This window comes from Sinohyriopsis cumingii, chromosome 1 (assembly GCF_028554795.1).
Source record: "Sinohyriopsis cumingii isolate HCF-2022 chromosome 1, ASM2855479v2, whole genome shotgun sequence".
NCBI classification, from domain to species: Eukaryota; Metazoa; Mollusca; class Bivalvia; order Unionida; family Unionidae; genus Sinohyriopsis; species Sinohyriopsis cumingii.
In genome coordinates, this window is record NC_142961.1 from 20372041 (window position 1) to 20397786 (window position 25746).

The following is a 25746-nucleotide window of genomic DNA, read 5'->3' on the forward strand; positions in this document are numbered from 1 at the left end:
TCTTCCTCCACCATTAATATTGGCCGCCATGCATAGCCTATCGTGTGCTGAAAAATGGCGTTAAACCCCACAACAACAACAACATTCCAGAAGTGGTGGCCTTGGGTCCTGTGGATTAGGTATCTCTCATCTGGAAGTAAACTGTCATAATCCTGTGCAACAGATTATTATAAACAGTGCTGAGATATTAAAGGATTATCCAGCTGTGACCATAAAGGCTCACTTCTAAGACAGATTATTATAAATAGGGCCAAGATATTAAAGGATTATCTAGCTGTGACCATAAAGGCTCACTTCTAAGACAGATTATTATAAACAGAGATGAGATATTAAAGGATTATCCAGCTGTGACCATAAAGGATCATTTTTAAGACAGATTATTATAAACAGGGATGAGATATTAAAAGATTATCTAGCTGTGACCATAAAGGATCATTTCTAAGACAGATTATTATAAACAGGGATGACATATTAAAGGATTATCCAGCTGTGACCATAAAGGCTCACTTCTAAGACAGATTATTATAAATAGGCCAAGATATTAAAGGATTATCCAGCTGTGACCATAAAGGCTCATTTCTAAGACAGATTATTATAAACAGGGATGAGATATTAAAGGATTATCCAGCTGTGACCATAATGGCTCACTTCTAAGACAGATTATTATAAATAGGGCCAAGATATTAAAGGATTATCCAGCTGTGACCATAAAGGCTCACTTCTAAGACAGATTATTACAAATAGGGCTGAGATATTAAAGGATTATGTAGCTGTGACCATAAAGGCTCACTTCTAAGACAGATTATTATAAATAGGGCCAAGATATTAAAGGGTTATCTAGCTGTGACCATAAAGGCTCACTTCTAAGACAGATTATTAAAAATAGGGCCAAGATATTAAAGGGTTATCTAGCTGTGACCATAAAGGCTCACTTCTAAGACAGATTATTATAAATAGGGCCAAGATATTAAAGGATTATCTAGCTGTGACCATAAAGGATCACTTCTAAGACAGATTATTATAAATAGGGCCAAGATATTAAAGGATTATCTAGCTGTGACCATAAAGGTTCACTTCTAAGACAGATTATTATAAATAGGGCTGAGATATTAAAGGATTATCTAGCTGTGTCCATAAAGGATCACTTCTAAGACAGATTATTATAAATAGGGCCAAGATATTAAAGGATTATCCAGTTGTTTGTGTTTTTTGGGTTCATTACTCCAAACAATGCACTGGCAGATCAGGGTGTTTGTGGTTTTTTGGTTGATTACTCTAAATCAATTTACAACGTAGATCCTGATTGTGTCTAACAGTTTGAATCAATTTACTAGATATGTCCTGATTTGCTGGTATATTACATGATAGAAGATCAGTGTCTTTTTCTTTTTGCAGTTGTACCGAACTTATAAGCAAGTACATATGTCATTAACTGATTGGTTAATGATATACTTAATTGTTTAGATAGCCAGATAGCATGGCCTCTCACCTGCACAGGTTTCAAAATCCTGTCTTTTGAGCATGAATTTAAAAAGCATGTTGCAGTGAACACAGCATGGTTTGCCTTGTTTTAATGTCCAGTTAAGCAGTTCATAATGTTTGCAATTCAGTTATATTTAACCCAATATTGTGGAACAAGGGAAAACTTTTGTCATTAAAACAGAATATATAAATATGCTTATATACCAAAATATTGCTAGACATATAAAACGTTATGCAAATTATCAAGTCAAATTAATAGCAGTGTAGTTTTACACAAAATGATCCTGTCATATTAATTAATATTAGTGTAATGCTATATAAATCATCAAGTCAAATTAATATCTGTGTAATGTTACACAAATTAACAAATATCTGTGTAATGTTACACAAATTAACAAATATCTGTGTAATGTTACACAAATTAACAAATATCTGTGTAATGTCACACAAATTAACAAGTCAATCCAATAAATAGCAGGTTATTTTTTATTACGGAGACTAAATTTTCAAAACTGATAAGGGCTGAGTGCTAGAGCTAGTGTTTGGAGTTGGATACAATTTCATGTATGCCTTACCAGTCGATGACTAATTAATGATTGATAAATTCATTTTTGCATTATGTTTGACCCATATATGGGTAATGTTTTTAAATAACCTGATCACAGTGGTCAAATATCACAAAATTGTGGATAGTAATCATTTTTTATGTTTTAATTGCTGATCAATGCAAAGTACGAGAAAACACATAACTAATTAGTACACCCCAGACAGTGAGTCATTTGATCCACCTAATTTTATTTCATTCCAATTATTTACTTATAGTTTTAGAAAATACATCAAAACAACAATTCTGGATGTAAAATATGATATAGATTTTATGTAGTTTTAATAATTTATTGTCCAGGATAATTTCAAAACATTCGGCAAAAAATGCAAAGAACTGTTCACTAAATGCAAGGAATTGTTCAATAAATGCAAGGAATTGTTCAATAAATTCAAGGAATGTTGAATGACAAAACCACATTTTTCCATATTCAAGATTTTAAGACAACCCTCAAATCCAAGGAGTTTTGAAAGGTATAATGACATAATGTTATCTAGTTATTAAAAACATGTTAATAGCTGCATTTGGTGAGGTTGTATAATGGCTGACATGCAGCTGTTGGTATTCAGTGTAATGTCTCTTCTATTACATGCAGCTTACAATAGTCAGTGGTAATGTCTCTGCTGTTACATGCAGTTTTCAATATTCAGTGGAAATGTTTGCTGTTACATGCAGTTTTTAGTATTCAGTGGTATTGTCTCTGCTGTTATATGCATTTGTCAATATTCAGTGCTAATACCTCTGCTGTTATATGCATTTTTCAATATTCAGTGGTAACGTCTCTGCTGTCATATGCAGTTTTCTGTATTCAGTGGTAATGTCTCTGCTTTTCCATTTAGTTTTAATCATGCCACATTTTTATCTTTATTCACTCAGAGTTATTCATCCCACATGTTTCTTGAAACATAATATAAGAAGGTCTATTTATAAATTTTGTTCTCATATAAAAACTTACCCCCCTCCTTAAAAACTGAAAATACCTCCTGCTTGAGGAAAACTCCCCTCTTGTGTGAAATTTGTGGAGAAATCACAGCATGTATTGTGATGGACCCCATTTAACTGTATAGTAATAAAATAAAAATGTATTTCATGGACTGTATTAACCCCATTTTACATTATATTAATTAAAATATGACGTATTTCATGTATAGTAATATAATCTTATGTATAATGTATATCATGGACCCCAATTTACTGTATAGTAATAAAATTATGATGTATATTGTATATCATAGACTCAATTTACTGTTTAATAATAAAATTATGATGTATTTCATGGACTGTATTTAATTAACCCCATTTTACATCATAATAATTAAAATATAACGTATTTCATGGACCCCATTTTGCTGTTTGGTAACAAAATCATTATGTATAATGTATATCATGGTCCCCATTTTACTATATAGTAATAAAATTATAATAATAATGAGGACTTTATATAGCACCTAATCTTTAGAAGCTCTAAGCGCTTTACAACATTAGACAACACCTATAAGATAAGAAACATAATAATATTATTACAAAAACAAACAACATGAAATTAGAAAAACTTTAAACAATAAAAAACATGCTGAGAATATTTTAGGTAGGAAACATTATTAGGTCTTTAAGTTTGTTCTTGCAGTTGAAATAAGTGAGTTTTGAGAGCCCTCTTGAATGTGATCACAGTGTCTTTGTGTCTAAGTTCAGTGGGCAATTCATTCCATGTTGCTGGACCCTGGTATGCAAAAGAACGCTGTCCATATTACTTTGTTTTCATAGTGGGAATAATGAGTATATAATTGTCAGAAGAGGAGCGTAAGTATCTTGCAGGTGTGTACACATGGGTGAGATCGGATAGGTATGTTGGACTAGAGTCCGACAGTGAAATGTAGCACAGAGAACAAATTTTGTGTTTGATTGTGGATTGAATGGATAGCCATTGTAGGGTACAGAGCAGCGGGGAGGTGTGCTCTGATCGTGGTACTCTAAGGATGATCCGAGCAGCTGTGTTTTTAATTTTTTGAAGTTTCTGGAGTAGAGATTGAGATGAACCAGACAGAACTGAGTTACAATAGTCCAGTCTTGAAAGTACTAATGAACACACAAGTGTTTTAGTGGCATCAACTGAAAGATATTTGCGAATTGAGCTGATGCGTCTCAGCTCAAGATATGCAGCCTTGCATATGTTCATGACATGTTGGTGCAATGTGAGAGTACTGTCCAGAGTAACACCTAGGTTTCGTACTGATTGTGTGAATTTAATGTTGGCATTGCTGATATTTATTGTTTGAGGTAAAGGATGTGAATGAGAAAGTCTTTGTGTTGTGATCAGAATGGCCTCAGTTTTATCATCATTCATCTGCAGTTTGTTAAAAGTCATCCATGATTTCACATCTCTACACCTTGGATGGTAGTATCAACTTCAGTTGGGTGGCTAGATTTGTATATTTGGGTGTCATCAGTGTACAACTGGTGAGACACTGGATGATGATCTATGACACTTGAGAGCGACTGAGTGTACAGAATGAAGAGAACAGGTCCAAGAACAGACCCCTGTGGAACACCACAACATAGATCAACTTTGGCTGGAGTGTATTCCATTTGCAGATACAATTTGTGTCCTATTGACCAAGTAGGACTTGAACCACAGTAAGGCTGTATCATGAATGCCAAATACATGCTGGAGACGGTGAAGTAATATATCATGGTCTATTGTGTCAAATGCTGCAGACAAATCAAGGAGGGTGAGGACTGTAATCTTTCCACTATCCAACGCACAGAGAATGACATTAACTACTTTTAGAAGAGTAGTTTCAGTACTGTGGCTAGGGCGATATGCAGATTGTACAATGCTAAAAAGACTATTTGAATTTAGATGAGATACAAGCTGGGATAGAACAACCTTTTCTATATAATGCATAATGTATATCATGGACTCTATTTTACTGTATAGTAATAATATTATAATGTATAATGTATTATTAAGCAGTCTTGTTATAAAGCTCCATACTCCATGGCTTCCATGGATGGTATCATAGTGAGAAAGTGCTGTAACAAAATTCATTGAAAAGTAACTGGCCTGCTTTGGAAATAGCTGACTTTGGGACACAATTTGAATGCAGGCTTATAAAGCCTTCTAATAATAATCAAACCTCAAAATTAGGGCCACTTCTACACAAGGGCCAATAATTCACTTAAAACAATGACAAGTTAATGGAAGAGTTCATATATTAAATTAAATTAAATTAAATTAAATTCTATGATATAATAAATTATTATCATATTACATGTATATTATATTATATTATATTATATTATATTATATTATATTATATTATATTATATTATATCATATTATAGCTAACATTTCAAAGGAAATATACACGTCAGTATATGGTATCAGATAAAATAATGACACCGTAAAAACCATTTTCACAGCAACCATAGCTTTACATTCTGAGATCATTTGATACCATTTACAACAATGACGGCCATAACTACTGTTGTTGAAGTTCATTGATTATTAAATGATTTCTGACCTGGATCTAATTGTCTGTGAAAATAATGTACCACTACATGTAAAAATGCCTAGATATTCCACAGATTACTGGACATAGTAATGTACTAAGACAGGTTTAATGACAATGTCAGAAAAATAAAAATGTCTTATTAAGATTTTGTACTTTGATACTACTTTGTATAGCATGAGAAGAAGAAAAAATGAATTTATCACAGATGAGTAAAAAAAAATCCAGTATCCAGCAGCCTTAGAAAAAGAACATTTTCCTGGAAAAGTAAAATTTTCCTCCAGGTGCCATGAACTTTGCATAAAATATGAAAAAGTTCATATTTTTATATGATTTCATGAAAATATCAGATTCAGACAAATTTATTATTTTAGAATATTTGCAGCCTGTATTGTGCTGCAAAAAAGAAACCAGAATGCTAAACATCAGTAAGGCAAAAAATTAAATAATGAAATACTGGTCATGGGATTGGCAGTCTTCTTTATCTAACGCATATGCTTACTTATGAATCAGGTCCTACTGCAAACATTACGGACCCTGCTCCATCATCACAATGCACTGGCAGATCAGGGTCTTTTTGTTTTTTTGGGCTGATTACTCCAAACAATGCTCTGGCAGATCAGGGTGTTTGTATGTTTTGGTTGATTACTCCAAACAATGCACTGGCAGATCAGGGTGTTTGTGTTTTTTTGGTTGATTACTCCAAACAATGCACTGGCAGATCAGGGTGTTTGTGTGTTTTGGTTGATTACTCCAAACAATGCACTGGCAGATCAGAGTGTTTGTGTGTTTTGGTTGATTACTCCAAACAATGCACTGACAGATCAGGGTGTTTGTGTTTTTTTGGTTGATTACTCCAAACAATGCACTGGCAGATCAGGGTGTTTGTGTGTTTTGGTTGATTACTCCAAACAATGCACTGGCAGATCAGAGTGTTTGTGTGTTTTGGTTGATTACTCCAAACAATGCACTGGCAGATCAGGGTGTTTGTATGTTTTGGTTGATTACTCCAAACAATGCACTGGCAGATCAGGGTGTTTGTGTTTTTTTGGTTGATTACTCCAAAGAATGCACTGGCAGATCAGGGTGTTTGTGTTTTTATGGTTGATTACTCAAAACAATGCACTGGCAGATCAGGGTGTTTGTGTTTTTATGGTTGATTACTCCAAACAATGCACTGACAGATCAGGGTGTTTGTGTTTTTATGGTTGATTACTCCAAAAACAATGCACTGGCAGATCAGGGTGTTTGTGTTTTGTTTGGTTGATTACTCCAAACAATGCACTGGCAGATAAGGGTGTTTGTGTTTTTTTGGTTGATTACTCCAAACAATGCACTGGCAGATTAGGGTGTTTGTGTGTTTTGGTTGATTACTCCAAAGAATGCACTGGCAGATCAGGGTGTTTGTGTGTTTTGGTTGATTGCTCCAAAGAATGCACTGGCAGATCAGGGTGTTTGTGTTTTTTTGGTTGATTACTCCAAAGAATGCACTGGCAGATCAGGGTGTTTGTGTGTTTTGGTTGATTACTCCAAAGAATGCACTGGCAGATCAGGGTGTTTGTGTTTTTATGGTTGATTACTCCAAACAATGCACTGACAGATCAGGGTGATAGACATAAATAGTCCAAGGCTGTCCATATGTGTATTGTTATCAATAGACATAAATAGTCCAAGTCTGTCCATATGTGTACTGTTATCAATAGACAGAAATAGCCCAAACTGTCCATATGTGTAATGTTATAAATAGCCATAAATAGTCCAAGTCTGTCCATATGTGTATTGTTATCAATAGACATAAATAGTCCAATCTGTCCATATGTGTACTGTTATCAATAGATGGAAATAGCCCAATCTGTCCATATGTGTAATTTTATTAATAGCCATAAATAGTCCAAGTCTGTCCATATGTGTATTGTTATCAATAGACATAAATAGTCCAAGTCTGTCCATATGTGTATTGTTATCAATAGACATAAATAGTCCAAGTCTGTCCATATGTGTATTGTTATCAATAGACATAAATAGTCCAAGTCTGTCCATATGTGTATTGTTATCAATAGACATAAATAGTCCAAGTCTGTCCATATGTGTACTGTTATCAATAGACATAAATAGTCCAAGTCTGTCCATATGTGTATTGTTATCAATAGACATAAATAGCCCAATCTGTCCATATGTGTACTGTTATCAATAGACAGAAATAGCTCAATCTGTCGATATGTGTAATGTTATCAATAGCCATAAACAGTCCTAGTCTGTCCATATGTGTATTGTTATCAATAGACATAAATAGTCCAAGTCTGTCCATATGTGTATTGTTATCAATAGACATAAATAGCCCAATCTGTCCATATGTGTACTGTTATCAATAGACACAAATAGCCCAATCTGTCCATTATGTGTAATGTTATCAATAGCCATAAACAGTCCAAGTCTGTCCATATGTGCATTGTTATCAATAGACATAAATAGTCCAAGTCTGTCCATATGTGCACTGTTATCAATAGATGGAAATAGCCCAATCTGTCCATTATGTGTAATGTTATCAATAGCCATAAATAGTCCAAGTCTGTCCATATGTATACTGTTATCAATAGACATAAATATCCCAATGTGTCCATATGTGTACTGTTATCAATAGATGGAAATAGCCCAATCTGTCCATATGTGTAATGTTATCAATAGACATAAATAGTCCAAGTCTGTCCATATGTGTATTATTATCAATAGACAGAAATAGCTCTGTAAAAAAATTCTGTGGTCATAAACTAAGTAGCAGAAAGAATCAAAACTAACAAGTTTTGTAAACACTTAAGAAATGATTTAATTATCAAATTTATCAATGGGAATGTAAGAGGAACTTACAATATTATGAAATGAATCCAAAATAATTCTGACAGAGTTCTATGAAAGTCCAAAACAATGAAAAGTTCTGTATAAATTTCAAAACTGGAAATATACTGGTCCACCAAGAATCATGACATTGTCAAGATGGCATCATCAGAAATCCTTTGAATAATTCACATCAGTTCCAAAATACTATAGTGAAAATAATGAGGACTTTCTATTTCCACTGAACAGTCCAATCAAATGTTCATCCTCATCAAATAATATCAAAGTACAAAATCAAACAAATCTGCAGGCTTGCAACGGAAACACAAAAAATGAGGATGACTCCAAAAATGGAATAAATCTGATTGTTCAGTTCTCTCCTTATATACACCTTCTATGATGAGTGTATTTCACAAGATACCCCACATGATGGATCTTACTCCTAACTTACCTATTCATGTAACCTAGCAGAAACCAATGAGAAGTTACTGAATTATTCTAGAACCTTCCAAACCCCATCTGCCATTGAAAAATTAGCCCAAAGACATCATTAAGTTTTTTTATGAAGATTATTATTAGTAACTGTCAACCCATACCTAAGCATCTATTTATAGTTCTGATGTAATATTATGCTCTTAACAGACTCAGCTCACATAGTCAAAATCTAACTCGTCACATAGTCAAAATCTAACTCAAGTCACTCGTCACATAGTCAAAATCTAACTCAAGTCACATAGGCAAAATCTAACTCAAAATCACATAGGCAAAATCTAACTCAAGTCACATAGGCAAAATCTAACTCAGGTTACATAGGCAAAATCTAACTCAAGTCACATAGGCAAAATCTAACTTGGGTTACATAGTCAAAATCTAACTCAAGTCACATATGCAAAATCTAACTCAGGTCACATAGGCAAAATCTAATAAAGAAATTCTGTACAATTTATTCTCTTGGGTCGGTGGTTCTTTTTGGGATTTTACCGGGTTCTTCCTCCACCATTAATACTGGCCACCATGCATAGCCTATCGTGTGCTGAAATATGTGTTAAACCCTAATACAACAACTGTACAATTTACAGCCATGAATAAAAATTACATAAATTATATCAAATCATATTCCCGGAGTTATAAATATATAGATCTACATAATAATAGTTAATGCCTAATGCACTGCACTTGAAATGCAAAGGATGCAGAATAAATCTGCATAAGATAGGCCTGGGCCAGATGCCTTAGTGTGCCCATGTACCCAACCTGGGTCAGATGTGTGTGTGTGTGTGTGTGTCTGTGTGTGTTTTCGGATTTTTAATGTAGCTTTAACAATTGGAGTCATATTGCTATGATGTCTGCAATGTGGCAGTTTCTAGTGATTCTAGCACTGAGGCATTATGCCAAAAACATGTGGTATCATGTCCCACCCAGTCACATTATCCTGACACCAGGCTGACCAGTCCTAATGCTAACCTCTTAATGCTGAGCAGTGATCGAGGCAACTGCTAGTACCAATTTTATAAGTCTTTGGTATGATTCAACCAGGGTTTGAATCCACAATCTCCCATGTCTGAGGTGGATGCTCTAACCACATAGGCCACCAAAGCACTAAGATCAGGTGCCATAGTGTGCCCATGTGACTAGCCTGGGCCACTAGATGCCTTAGTGTACCCAGGTGACTAGCCTGGATCAGATACATTAGTGTGCCCATGTGACCAGCCTGAATCAGATGCTTTAGTGTGCCCATGTGACCAGCCGAGGCCAGATGCCTTAGTGTACCCATGTGACCAGTCTGGGCCAGATGCCTTAATGTACCCATGTGACCAGCCTGGATCAGATGCCTTAATCTACCCATGTGACCAGTCTGGATCAGATGCCTTAGTGTACCCTTGAGAAAGACACTTATCTTCCACTTCCTCTGAATCATAACCAAATGTGTTTTGTAATATTCAGAGATTATAAATCTTTCTGGTTTCTTTTACTGAAAATACTCTATGATATGGTTGATATTCGAGAAATCCAACTTTAACTTTGATATACAAATATAGGCACAACATGGTCCAAAGATTCTTTCATTTTTACCTCTGATAAAACTACATTTAACAGATTCTACCAGCTTGTATGTTGTAAGAAATTAGTGGAATGTTTTTATAAAATGTATAAATTGTAACTTTGAAGAGGAAGGACTAAACACATATACAGGATAATATGAGGAATGAATAATTTATATATTTGTAATACAAAATGGAATAGCTGTTACAATCATCATTTTTAATCATTGCCCCATAACCATTCCATGGCACTTAACCAGTTTGTACAAAATTTCTATACCCAAATTGGGCCAGTGTTGTTTGGAAATTACAAAATTTATATACCTTAAAGCTAGTGATGTTTGGAAATTACCAAATTCACATGCCCTAAGGCTAGTTTTGTTTGGAAATTACCAAATTCATATACCCTAAGGCTAGTGTCATTTGAAAATTACCAAATTCCTATACCCTATGGCTAGTGTTGTTTGGAAATTACCAAATTCATATACCCTAAGGCTAGTGTCATTTGAAAATTACCAAATTCATATACGCTAAGGATAGTGTTGTTTGGAAATTACCAAAGTCCTATACCCTAGGGTCAGTTTTTGTCCATAAAGAAAATCAAAGATTACAAGTCCAGCAATTTCACAGTACAAATGATAATGAATTAAGTCATTGGTGGTGGTGGTGGTGGACCTGGACATTAACCAAAGCAAGAGAAACATGAGAAGTATTCCATGTCAGCATTTGCACCAGAAAATCGCCATTAGTTCCAGGGGTGTGGTAAGGTGCCATTTAGTGTGCGGGGAAAATAGCAAAAGACTGTGAATAACATTTACTTGAAAATGATACGATTGACTACTTTACTAAAAGTTTGCAAATTTCACCAATTTTAATCAAATTTAACCAATTTTAACCAAATTTAACCAAAATATCTTGATTCACCCAGCTAGAAATATTAGCAATCATATTTTGACTTTGTGAAAAATGAACAAGAATAATCTCTTCCTTTTCTCCATTTGAAATAGAAGAGTTTCATTTCAATATACTATAGTGAAATTATATGCAGCTGACAATTAATATACATGTACAGTGTTAATGTATTAAAAAATTTCCCTAATTCAGCCAATAAATAAATCACCTGTCACTAGGTAATAGTATCCTATCTATACTGGCCAAATTAAACACTATTTCCCATTGATTAACTTGCAATCGCTTTTGCACTACCTGTCTAAAAGTCATACCTGTAGCGACTGTCACTGATATTACTATTATTGTTATATTCAATGATTTGAAAAGAATATCTAGTGCATAAACTGATAAATTGTACACTTACCAAAGTCTTGGTTTCAATTCCTAATGAAACCATTCTGAACATTCCAGGTCTATCCAATTTTAATATCCATTGCAGAACTTTTTGTCTGTTGATTTTTGTACATACATTCAAATTCCAAGGGGAGTACCCTCACCAAGCCATTACCTTGTTGCTAATAGTAAATGTAAAGCTTTACCTGCTACCTTGTGCTGTTCATTTAGTAACAAAACCTAATGGCAGGAATGGTGACAAATACCCATAATTCCCCCTGAATGAACAAATGCTTCAAGCATACAATGTTGACTTTACAGGTAAAGTCAACAGGTAAAACTTGTGGACTTAATGGTTTCACATTGCAAAATTGATCTGAACTTCACTATTATTATCCAAGATTATCAGGAGAAATTAAGGTATGATTATCAGCTTTACAAAAATCTGATTATCTGGTTTACAAAAATCGGATTATCTGGTTTACAAAAATCAGATTATCTGGTTTACAAAAATTGGATTATCTGGTTTACAAAAATCAGATTATCTGCTTTACAAAGAAACAATAATGTCATATGCACATTTAACAATTGAGTAATATTTGTAATATTAAAAGTACCATGAAGTTAGAATTGTTTTCAATGTATTATATGTGGATATACCTTAGGAAAATTTCAATATAAGATAGTTAATAACCTCAAGAATATATATATATATATATATATATATATATATAAACTCATATATTTCATGCACAATTGTACAGTTCTACATATCAGCTTGCCCTTCTGACAAGATACAAAATATTGATGCCATAATAGGTAAGAGATTTAGTTCTAATTTGTTTTTCTTGTCTCACACATGCCACATAAGAGACTTAGTTCTAAAAAAAATTAATCTCACATATGCTAGGTAAGAGATTTAGTTCTAATTTGTTTCTTGTTTTGAGTACATTTTGTTGTTTTTGTGTACTTTTTATTGTTTTGTGACTTTTTCTTGTTTTGTGTACATTTTGTTGTTTTTTGTAAATATTGTTGTTTTGTGTACTATTTTGTTGTTTTGTGTACTTTTTGTTGGTTTTTGTACCTTTTGTTGTTTTTTGTGCTTTTGTTGTTTTTTGTGCTTTTTGTTGTTTTGTGTACTTTTTATTGTTTTGTGTACTTTTTGTTGTCTCTTCTTTTTCTGTTACAGAACTTTTATTGTATTAGTACATATTTTAGAATCAAGTTTCTTTAAATTACTTAATAATTAATTTTATTTTACTGTTATTGTGATTTGTAAATATTTAAAACTTGTGTTTCATTTCATTACTTAATAAGAGCCCATAGTCATAACCTAACATCATTTGATGTCCAATCTCCAAGTTCATATTGCTACAATAGACCCAGGTAAAAAGTCATATCATCAATGACATCATAACCATAATGGAATGAATACATCAATCCAAGTTGCAAAGCAGTCAGTGATTGAACAGACTGCCTTAATTTCCATATGATTGCAGCCACTGAATCTTGCAAGTTTGTAACTCTATACTTGGAATTCATGGAGACCAGTCTACCATCCAACAAAGGTACATAGTAAGTATTGTGATATCAAGAACCAGGATTGAAAATATATTGCATCCATTCATAATTAACATGGATAATAAAAACAATACTTTCATTATTCTGATAGGCATTTCCAGATGCCCCACCTATTCCTTTTTTTAGTTAGTTTTGCAAGAAGTAATGAGCAAAAACTGTGTGTGTACATGTATATGTAAACAAGCAACAAACATTCATGATGGACAAACAAGAGTACTGTGACAGCACCTTGTACATCCTCACAGCGTTTAACAAATCAGTATGTAAACACTGTGTAGGTACTCCAGGGATTATTAACCAAGGGGTCTCAATAACATCAACATTTGGTCAAGGTATGTGACTTTGAACTAACCTTAGTTTGCAGAAACCACCACTTTCTTATTAGACTTGCCATGACCTTGACCTCTGATCTTTGAAAACCCCAGAATCTAAAGAAATTTGTAATCTATAAAGTTTTGGTCCAGGATTTTAATCTAGAACCAAATTTATTCTACAAAACCCCCATTTTCTTTGAGGCACAATGACCCTCACATTTGACCCCAAAATCAATAAGCCTGTTTTATCTCTAGAGTAGAAACAAGCTCATCCAAACAATTAAGATATTACCTCATTAGTATGCATAGGGTGTAATCATACACAAATTCATTTTAAATCTTGATAATATAAAAGACTAATTAACATGTTTGTTTTTTATAATTAAATTCTAAACAAAGAAAAAGTAACTCAAAAGTTCACAAATTTACTCAACCATATGCAAGGTCACAGCCAGATGCATGGTCACATTTGCATGAATGTTACTCATAATTTTGATAACATAGGCCTATGTACCAAGTTTGATCAAAATGCAGTCTCTAGAGAGGTATAACATCTCATTGAATTAGTTCTAAGATCACTTCATAAATATGCATAGGTATCACTTATAATAAAAAACATCCATCATCTTGATGATATCATCTACTTGTCAAGTCTGATTAAAATCAGGTCAAATAAAAAGTTTAACGATCTCAAGAAGCCAATACTTTCCAAGATGTCCTAATTATTATGCATAGATCTTGCTCATGATAAAACACACCATGTATCTTGATGATATAAGCCTTCATATAAAGACTGTGAGAAAAAAATATGATCAAAAACAGCACTGTGAAGTGCTGATAGGCTGTACCAATCAAAAGCAGCATTGTGAAGTGCTGACAGACTGTACCAATCAAAAACAGCATTGTGAAGTGCTGACAGGCTGTACCAATCAAAAACAGCATTGTGAAGTGCTGACAGACTGTACTAATCAAAAACAGCATTGTGAAGTGCTGACAGGCTGTACCAATCAAAAACAGCACTGTGAAGTGCTGATAGGCTGTACCAATCAAAAGCAGCATTGTGAAGTGCTGACAGACTGTACCAATCAAAAACAGCATTGTGAAGTGCTGACAGGCTGTACCAATCAAAAACAGCATTGTGAAGTGCTGACAGACTGTGCTAATCAAAAGCAGCATTGTGAAGTGCTGACAGACTGTGCTAATCAAAAACAGCATTGTGAAGTGCTGACAGACTGTACCAATCAAAAACAGCATTGTGAAGTGCTGACAGGCTGTACCAATCAAAAGCAGCATTGTGAAATACTGACAGGCTGTACCAATCAGAATCAACTCATTAGAATACATGAATCTTGCCCATAACTGTACTCATCCAAGATTTTGATGATTTAAGCCTATTTACCAATTTGATCAAATAACATCAGAAATACAGTCTTTCAACTGATAAGAAGCTCAGCCAATCACATGCAAGATCACCTCATTATCATGCATGCATCCTGTGCATTATCAAGCTCCTTTGAGTTCTTGATCACTTGAATTCAGATCAAAGTCAGGCCAAAGCCTTTCAGAGTGGTAAAAAGCAACCAATCAGATGTCAGATCACTGCATTGAAATGCATGGATCCTAGTCATTACTGAATATATCCAAGATCTTGAAGATATAAGGCCATATTCCAGGTCTGACCAAAATTGGATCAGAATTATGGCCACCTGGGTGGTAACAAGTTCAGCCAATCTGATGCAAGATAACCTCATTAGTATGCATGGATCTGGTTCATTATAACCTCATTAGTATGCATGGATCTGGTTCATTATAACCTCATTAGTATGCATGGATCTGGTTCATTATAAAAATTGTCAAAGATTATGATGATCATAGCATATATTCCAAGTTAGATCCATATAAGATCAGAAATGCTTCCAAAGTGGCAAAAAGATCAGTCAATCAGATGCATGATTACTAAATTAATATGGGTGGATTCTGCTCATCATCAAATCCATCCTAGATTTATACGGTATAAGCCTATATTTCAAGTTTGAACACAACTGGATGAAAGATGTGGCTTCAAAAGTGGTAACAAACTCAGCCAATCAAATGCAATATCACTTCATTATTATGCATGCGTCTCACTAATTACTGAGATTTTCCAAGACATTGATATAAACATATACTCCAAGTCTTATAAAAATTTGATTAAAAAAATGTCCTCCAGTGCAAAAAATCTTAAGATCTTGATGATTATGTTCCAAGTTTATTGAAAATCAGATCAGAAATATGGCCCCCAGAGTGTTAGAAAGGTCAGCCAATCATATGCAAGATTACCTCATTAATATGCACACATCTCCTCATTAACCAAATCATCCAAGATCTTGATGATATGAGCCCATATCTCATGTTTGATCAAAATCAGAAATTCAGAAATATGGATTACTGAGTGGTAAGAAGCTCAGCTAATCAGATACAAGCCTGCTTCATTAATATGCACACATCTCACTCATACTGACCTTGTCCAAGACACAGATCAAAGTCATATCCAAACTGTGGCCTTTAGAGTGGCATCAAGCTGAGCTAATGAAAGATCTCCTTTTTAATATGCATGGATTTTGAATGAAGCCATCCTAGATTTGGATGACATGAGCCCACATGTAAAAGTTTATCAAACTCAGACCAGAATACGGACTCCTGAGTGGCAACAATCATTTGTTGATGAACATATGATCAGTGACTTACAACAAATGCAAGGCAATGCCTTGCTCTTCACTTGACCTTACAGTCGGGTAAACTAATTATACAGAAATAATTGATGTTAATGATAATGGGCCTTAACTTCTATATACTTATAGAAGATGAATTGTTTAATACAATACTGTGTAGATATATGCAAGTGTAATTATTTTAGGTAAAACTGCAGCTGAGACATATTAAAATGAAAGACTAATAGTTAAACTATCTAACTTGCATATTTCCAATAATGCTGAGTCCAAAAAAATCACACTTATAATTACTTTTAATCAGGCCAACATAATTTTCATTCCCACATATTTCAAAGAATCTCAGGTACCATGTGAATTTGACATGCATGTGTATTTTGTGTTATACAACTTCTTAATACTTTGAGGTTGGAATTCTGTCATTGGAATGCATGTATATGTTTGTTATACAACTTCTTAATACTTTGAGGTTGGGATTCTGTCATTGGAATGCATGTATATGTTTGTTATAGAACTTCTTAATACTTTGAGGTTGGGATTCTGTCATTGGAATGCTTGCATATGTTTGTTATACAACTTCTTAATACTTTGAGGTTGGAATTCTGTCATTGGAATGCATGTATATGTTTGTTATACAACTTCTTAATACTTTGAGGTTGGGATTCTGTCATTGGAATGCATGTATATGTTTGTTATAGAACTCCTTAATACTTTGAGGTTGGAATTCTGTCATTGGAATGCATCTATATGTTTGTTATACAACTTCTTAATACTTTGAGGTTGGGATTCTGTCATTGGAATGCATCTATATGTTTGTTATACAACTTCTTAATACTTTGAGGTTGGGATTCTGTCATTGGAATGCATGTATATATTTGTTATACAACTTCTTAATACTTTGAGGTTGGGATTCTGTCATTGGAATGCATGTATATGTTTGTTATACAACTTCTTAATACTTTGAGGTTGGAATTCTGTCATTGGAATGCTTGCATATGTTTGTTATACGACTTCTTAATACTTTGAGGTTGGAATTCTATCATTGGAATGCATGTATATGTTTGTTATACAACTTCTTAATACTTTGAGGTTGGGATTCTGTCATTGGAATGCTTGCATATGTTTGTTATACAACTTCTTAATACTTTGAGGTTGGAATTCTATCATTGGAATGCATCTATATGTTTGTTATACAACTTCTTAATACTTTGAGGTTGGGATTCTGTCATTGGAATGCTTGCATATGTTTGTTATACAACTTCTTAATACTTTGAGGTTGGGATTCTGTCATTGGAATGCATGTATATGTTTGTAATAGAACTCCTTAATACTTTGAGGTTGGGATGTGTATATCCAACAAAAGGCTTAAAGTCCTTATCAATGCCCTGGGGGCAGAGTAATGGTGATTGGTGTGCTACATGATATAGGGCAATGGTGATTGGCATGATACAAGATACAGGGGAAGGGTGATTGGTGTGATAAATATACAGTGCAATGGTGATTGGTGTGATTCATGTTATAAGGCAATGGTGATTGATGTGATACATGATATAGGGTAACGGCAATTGGTATGATACATGATACAGGGCAATTGGGATTGGTGTGATACATGATATAGGGTAACGGCAATTGGTCTGATACATGATACAGGGCAATTGGAATTGGTGTGATACATGATACAGGGTAATGGGGATTGGTGTAATACATGATATAGAGCAATGGGAGTTAGTGTTATACATGATACAGTACAATGGTGATTGGTGTGATTCATGATACAGGGTATGGCAGTTGGTGTGATACATGATACAGGACAATGGGAATTGGTGTAATACATGATACAGGGCAATGGTGACTGGTCTGATACATGATACAGGGCAATGGAGATTGGTGTGATACATGATACAGGGCAATTAGGGTTGGTGTGATTCATGATAGAGGGTATGGCAATTGGTGTGATACATGATACAGGGCAATGGTGACTGGTCTGATACATGATACAAGGCAATGGAGATTGGTGTGATGCATGATACAGGGAATGGTGATGGCTGTATACTGGTACATGACACAGGGCAATGATGACTGGTATGATACATGATAAAGGGCAATGGGGATTCGTGTGATACATGAAACATGGCAATCGGGATTGGTGTGATACACAATACAGGGCAATGGAAAATGGTGTGATACATGATACAGGGCAATGGGAATTAGCATTATACACGATAAAGGGCAATGGGAGTTAGTGATACATGATAAAGAGCAATGGCAATTTGTGTGATAATACAGGGCAATGGAAACTGGTGTGATACATGATACATAGCAAGGAATACTGATAGTTTAAAATCCATAGGGAATGCTGCTGCTTTATGCACATGTTCTGATCCCATAAAATTAAAAAGTTCTCTGCCAACTTGTATAAAACTATAGACTTTTCTAGCAAATAATATCAAAAGTTAGACTACATTGTTCATTAATTTGCAAACAAAGGAATTAATACAAGGATTACAAAAATTGCATTTTGTATAATTGTATATAATCACATGTAAATCGAGTCCAACTACAAACATCATAGACCATGATCTTCCATGCAAAATGTGTCAGTAGATCAGGGTCTATACTGTTTGACAGCGAATCTAGATCTTTGCAGTCTGCAGTTGAACTCAACTTAAAAGCAAGTACATACATTAGATAAAGAAAACAAACTAAAACTTAAAAGCAAGTACATATGGTAGATAAAAAAAAACATTCTCTTCTTACAACTATTACAAAATTGAGCAACAGAAAATATATGTTGCTGTACAAGTAAACTGAACAATCTAAAATGAGAGTTTAAACATGCAATAAATCCGTCCACTTTTACAAGCATGGCACAGGGCCAAAAATTAGGTATGCATAAGTAAGAACTTCAGGCTCTTTATTCTGGGTGTGTTTTCTTCACAAGAAGTCAAGTAGACACTTGAATTTCCACAACAGAGGTACTTTGTTTCCCCATTACCCTTCAGCTAGACAGGAAAAAGAAGGTGTAACACCATATATTACTCTTGGTAAATGCTACCATATACATCCAGCTGTTTGTTATCATCAATAAAAATTACCTTATGCAGTTTTTTATGTTGGCATTGTGATGCCAGTGCAACATCAGAGAAATGTCACTGCAATACTAGTATGTTGCAAATGTCTTCTTAGTTTATTGCCAAACAACAACAAACTGGTCATTATTATCACCAGTTTCTCAACAGTTTATTGCCAGTGTGTTGCCACTTCATGCCATTTTATCCACAGTCTGACAAAAAGATAGCTTGAAAACATGTTTGTAAACCTTAGTCTTCTAAACTTTCTATATCTTATGAATTGCCCCCGTTTTTCATGCTGGATATATAAAGAGAATTGTTCAATTGATTGTTTTTAAAAGCAATGCTCTTTGGAACCAGTCTGGCATCAAACTGGCACTAAAACAAGAACCTAGGAAGGCAATGGCAGTATTTTGGTAATAAACTGGAAATCATTTAATCTGGCAACAATCTGGTAATTCAGTGACAATGATCTTGGAACATTTTCAGGCATTGTCATTGCTCACCAATTAGTTCCAGTGTTTTGACAACATTGACAACAAGATGGCATTAAAATCATCTGGGCAACATTCTGATAGGACACACTGGCAATTAAACTATGACAACACTCTGTTGATATACTCATAACACATTGGTGATACTATGACAACATTAAGCTAATATACTGACAACACACTGGTGATATCATGACATCATTATGACAATATGACAACAAACAAGCAAAAAATTAATGTTGACACCAGCATATATTATTATTTGTACTGTGCATTCAAAAAATCAAACTGTCAGCCATTGAAAATGTTTGACCCATATTATAACCTCTTCACATAAAGAAGGAGAGAAGAATTAATTCTACAATGTAATATTTTAAAAAGCTCATTCATGTCTACTGGCAACAACTAAATTCAGTGAAGTTTTGTCCCTTAAATGGCTTCAAAGAGCAATAGGGAATGTGTCATGGAATGAAATATTGAGCCATAACTTGACCATGACAATAATACCCCCAATGAAGTAAGTATCACATCTCCTAGTGATGCCAAGTTTCATCCCTTAATATCAAATGGTTTAAAGTTACAGAGCAGAAATGAAAGTGGGATGAAAAATGTATAATATCAAGCTATGAATTTGACCTTTAAGATAAGACCTCCACTGTGGTACGTGATACACATTCAAGTGATAATGTAAGTATTATAGTTACAGATTGGATCTCAAATTATAGTTACTGACTGAATCTCTAACAGATTTATAGTTACAGATTGAATCCCAGTCAGATTATAGTTACAGATTGAATCTCAGTCAGATTCTAGTTACAGACTGAATCTCAGTCAGATTCTAGTTACAGACTGAATCTCTAACATATAATAGTTACAGATTGGATCTCAGCCAGATTCTAGTTACAGACTGAATCTCAGTCAGATTCTAGTTACAGATTGGATTCCAGTCATATTATAGTTACAAATTGGATCTCAGTTAGATTATAGTTACAGATTGAATCTGAGTCAGATTATAGTTACAGATTGGATCTGAGTCAGATTATAGTTACAGATTGGATCTCAGTCAGATTATAGTTACATATTGGATCTCAGTCAGATTATAGTTACAGATTGGATCTCAGATTATAGTTACAGACTGAATCTCTAACAGATTATAGTTACAGATTGGATCTCAGAGTATAGTTACATACTGGATCTGAGTGAGATTATAGTTACAGATTGGGTCTCATTCAGATTATAGTTACAGATTGGATTTCTAGCATATTATAGGTACAGATTGGATATCAGATTATAGTTACAGACTGGATCTCTAACAGATTTTGTTAAAAATTGAATCTCTAACAGATTATAGTTACTGAGTGAATCTCTAACATATTATAGTTACTGAGTGATTATATTATATAATTAGATTATAGTTACAGACCAAATATCTAAATGATTATAGTTACAAATTGAATCCCTAACATATAGTTACCAATTGGATCTGAGTCAGATTATAGTTACAGATTGGATCTCAGATTATAGTTACATACTGGATCTGAGTCAGATTATAGTTACAGGATGGATCTCTAACAGATTATAGTCACAGACTGGATCTCTAACAGATTATAGTTACAGACTGAATCTCTAACAGATTATAGTTACAGACTGAATCTCTAACAGATTATAGTTACTGAGTGAATCTCAGTCAGATTATAGTTACAGACTGGATCTCTAACGGATTATAGTTACAGATTGAATCTCTTATGCTGCATTTAAGGAAGAAAGGAAGGAATGAATGGGAAGAAAGGAAGAAATTAATGAAATGAATGCCTCATTTCTGGGCTTCCAAAAGAGAACCAATACAAGGCGATATAAGTGCTACAACAGCTTGGCATTAAAGGACCTGGATAGTCCAAGATCAACAATGATTGCATAATTATGGAATATGGTGGTGTATTTGACATTCACAGTTTCAAATGTGAAAAGTAAAGTAAATACTAAATCATATAACTAGGTCTACATAAGCTGAATGCAAACATACCATGATCCTGAAAGGTTAAGATATGTCAAAACCAGATCAACTAAGTAGATGTGTGCAATATTGTTCAAAGATATATGTGATAGTTGTTATTGGTGGTATAATATAAAATGATAACTTATCTTGCTGACTTCTGCCTAACAGTCCAAAGCAGAGCAGACGGCAAATATATCTGGGTTAGTAGGATGCTTTCTCTAGAAATCTATTCTATGATGTTGATTACAATTGTGTTGTAAACAACTGTTACAAGGTTTTTATATTTCTTGTATCTTCAACCTTATTTGTGGACTCATCAGGATCCTTAGTCTATTATTGAAAGGCCTTTGTTTCATGATGCTTTCTGTCAAAATCTGTTCCAAAGTTTTGTTAGATATAGTTAGTTAATTTTAGTAACTGTATCCATACTTGATGATGGAATGGAATCATTAGTCTATTATTGAAAGGCCTTTGTTTCATGGTGCTTTCTGTCAAAATCTGTTCCAAAGTTTTGTTAGATAAAGTTATTTAATTTTAGTAACTGCATCCATACTTGATGATGGAATGGAATCATTTGTATAAGTTTTTATGGGCTTCAAGCTAGACTGCATAATGTCGAATTTGGTCAACTTTTGTTCATTAAAAAAATTTTTTAAAGGTTTTTCTGTGAAATAGTAATGGTAGCCATGTTTGATGCAGATGAGCATCCTAAACTTGAGATGCCTGGACGCTTTCTGTCATCAATCTGATCACATTCTGATCAGTGTTGTTTTTTAGAAGAAGTAGTTTAAACGTTTTTCTTTTCTAGTAAAGGCAGCCTTATTTAAGGTGGATTAACTTAATCTGGATACATATGAACATCCTTCAAGCCAGGATAATCTCAGTGAAATGTGATAAAATTTTGGTCAGTGGTTTTTGAAAAGTCATTTTATGCTTTCTATTTTGAGCAAAGTTGACTGTTTGATGGGCAGCATTGGTATAACTATAAAGGCTTTAATGCCATGATGTTTTCTGTTTTCTTGAAGAAGAAATTTAAAAAAGAGTGACCATATTAGATCAGCATCATTTCATTGGTATCACTTTGAAATGCCTTCAAGCCAGAAAGCTCAATGACAAATTTGTGCCTTAAATACCCATGAGACATTTGATTCCACGCTTTTGTTCTCAGTGCTGTCAGAAAGTATGAATTTCTGTTCAGGTCAACAACTAATAATAATACAGCATTAAGGTGAAGTTTTAATGTGCTTTTGTTTGTCATATGAACAGGTGAAGTTGTGTTTTTGTTTGTATGATATGAACAGGTGAAGTTTTAATGTGTTTTTGTTTGTGTCATATGAACAGGTGAAGTTTTAATGTGTTTTTTTTTGTGTCATATGTACAGGTTTTAATGTGGTTTTTTGTGTGATATGAACAGGTGAAGTTGTGTTTTTATTTTTATGATATGAACAGTTATTTTACCCATTCAGTAAAAACATCATGAGAATATGGTTGTCTAAGTAATACAGGTAGAAATATTTGACACTGCAAAGATTTTTCATAATAGTATACTTTTCTGTCAGTGTAACTTTCCATCTACTCCATTTAGGAATCTGATTATGTATATAAGCCTGTCATAAAATAAATATACACCTGTACACATGATATAAAATAAATATACACCTGTACACATGATATAAAATAAATATACACCTGTACACATGATATGAAATAAATATACACCTGTACACATGATATAAAATAAATGTACACCTGTGCACATGATATAAAATATATACCTGTATACATGATATAAAATAAATATACACCTGCACACATGATATAAAATAAATATACACCTGTACACTGCACATAAAATAAATATAAACCTGTACACATGGCATAAAATAAATATGCACACAAGTCCTCGCTTCAAATGAAGTTAACAATAAAAACAGTTGAATGTTATGATATAATGTCTGTGATCCTTGACACACTGAAGTTGACAATGAAAACAGTTGAATGTTATGATATAATGCCTGTGATCCTTGATACACTGAAGTTGACAATGAAAACAGTTGAATGTTATGATATAATGCCTGTGATCCTTGATACACTAAGTTAACAATGAAAACAGTTGAATGTTATTATCATTCTCCATATTTGATAGTACATCAACATCCTCAACATTGTAAAGACAACATGCTCCTTGTTTTAGTGTGTCAAATTCTATTCAATGGTTCTTTGAGATAAAATTGTGTAAACATTCTTCTACTGTTAAAAATGACAGCCATTCTTGATGAGGGAACAAAAACATTTAACAAAATTATTACAGACATTGAAGCTAGGACACTTTTTGTCTAATTAATCAAAGTCTGTCTAGCCTTTTTTAACAGTGTTATTGATTTTTAAATTTTAGTAACATCAGTCAAATTTAACAGAAGATTGACATAATTTAAAAAATACAAAGCCCATCAAGTCTTCTGCAAGACTAGATTAAATTCTGTCCAATAGAAAAGTCATTTAAAGGATTTCCATTTTTAGTATCAGTGGCCATATTTGATGGCAAATAAGCATCGTTTGTACGAATTTGAAACACTTAATGTCAGAGTGCTTTCTATCAAATTTAGTCAATTTCTGCTCAGCAATTTTTTACAGAAAGTCACAAGGCCAAGTTGTGTACAGGCATTTTTTGTGAAGCCACAGTAGGTCAGCCAGTAGAGCATCCTAGAGTATCTGACTCCTAAACCAAGGGTCCCAGGTTCAATATCTGCCCAGGCCAGCTTGGGTTAGCTGCCTTGGTGTGCCTTAGAGGAAGGCAGTAAACTTTCATTTCCTTGACATTACATAGCCCATAGTTTGCTAAAAGTGCCATCACCCCCCCAAAAAAAAAAAAATAAACCACAAAAAAAACCTGTTGTGTGCTGTACATCATCTGAAGTCCATCATACATCATCTGTCCATCAATTATTGTTTGATATAACTCTGGAGTACATATTTCTGATTTCAATAATCTTGGAATAGAATGCTTTATTATGTTCTTTACATATTAAAGAGGTGGTTCTGTACATGATTGGCAGAGTTTCTGACCTTTTTATTCCAACTTGGTTTATAAGCTAATATTATCAAGATGTTGGATGATTTTTATAATCATCAAGACCTATGCACATTTATGAAAAAGATAAAATCTATCCAAGTAAAGGTAAACATCAAGTACGAGAAAATAAAAAAAGAAAGGTAAAGATTTTAAAATTCTGTGCAAGGTATATAAAATAAAAAGGCAAGGTCAAAACAGAAAATCATTAAATCATATGTTGAACAGTTTTATTAGTTCCATAGAATGTTTTCTTCTCAGTTTTTAGCAACATTGACCAAATGCAATGCTAAATTGGTATCATTCCTATGATACTGAAAACTAAGCCAGGATGCATGTCATATTTGGTCACATTCTGTTGAGAAGTTTTTGGAAATAAATTGTTAAAAGACTAAAATGTTTTTGGTTTTCAGCATCTGATTCCATATCTGAAGGCAGATTGGCATCCATTTCAAAGCCATCTATGCCAGGATACTTTTTGTCAGAATTTGCTCCAATTATGTTAAGCGACTAATTTGATACATCAGTTAAAGATTTATCTATTTTTTTTTATACAGATGCTCTATTTGATAGTGGACCAATGTAATTTGTATGAAGGGTATCAGTATTATAGCGTGCCAGTGTAAGGAACTCATCCACCTCTGCATACTTTTTCAGTCCAATTTTTAAATGTACTTTGTACGAAGGGTATCAGTGAAGAGTATTATAATGTGCCAGTGTAAGGACCTCATCCACCTCTGCATACTTTTTCAGTCC

The 25746-nt window shown here is 33.7% G+C and overlaps 1 protein-coding gene across 2 annotated transcripts in view; it reads right to left on the reverse strand.

The window, feature by feature from the left end:
• The window catches only part of LOC149806521 (regulator of G protein signaling 22-like), a 201709-nt gene that overhangs the window by 135900 nt on the left and 40063 nt on the right, over positions 1-25746 (reverse strand). The window contains exon 1 of one of the 2 annotated variants that reach the window (XM_089954186.1): positions 11788-11913. The exons of the other annotated variant lie outside the window; for it this stretch is intronic. Within the exon in view, the coding sequence (XP_089810312.1) occupies positions 11788-11829 (42 nt within the window). The 5' untranslated portion in view covers positions 11830-11913. Of the gene's footprint in view, positions 1-11787; positions 11914-25746 lie in introns of those variants that run through there. 2 annotated transcript variants of the gene reach the window in all.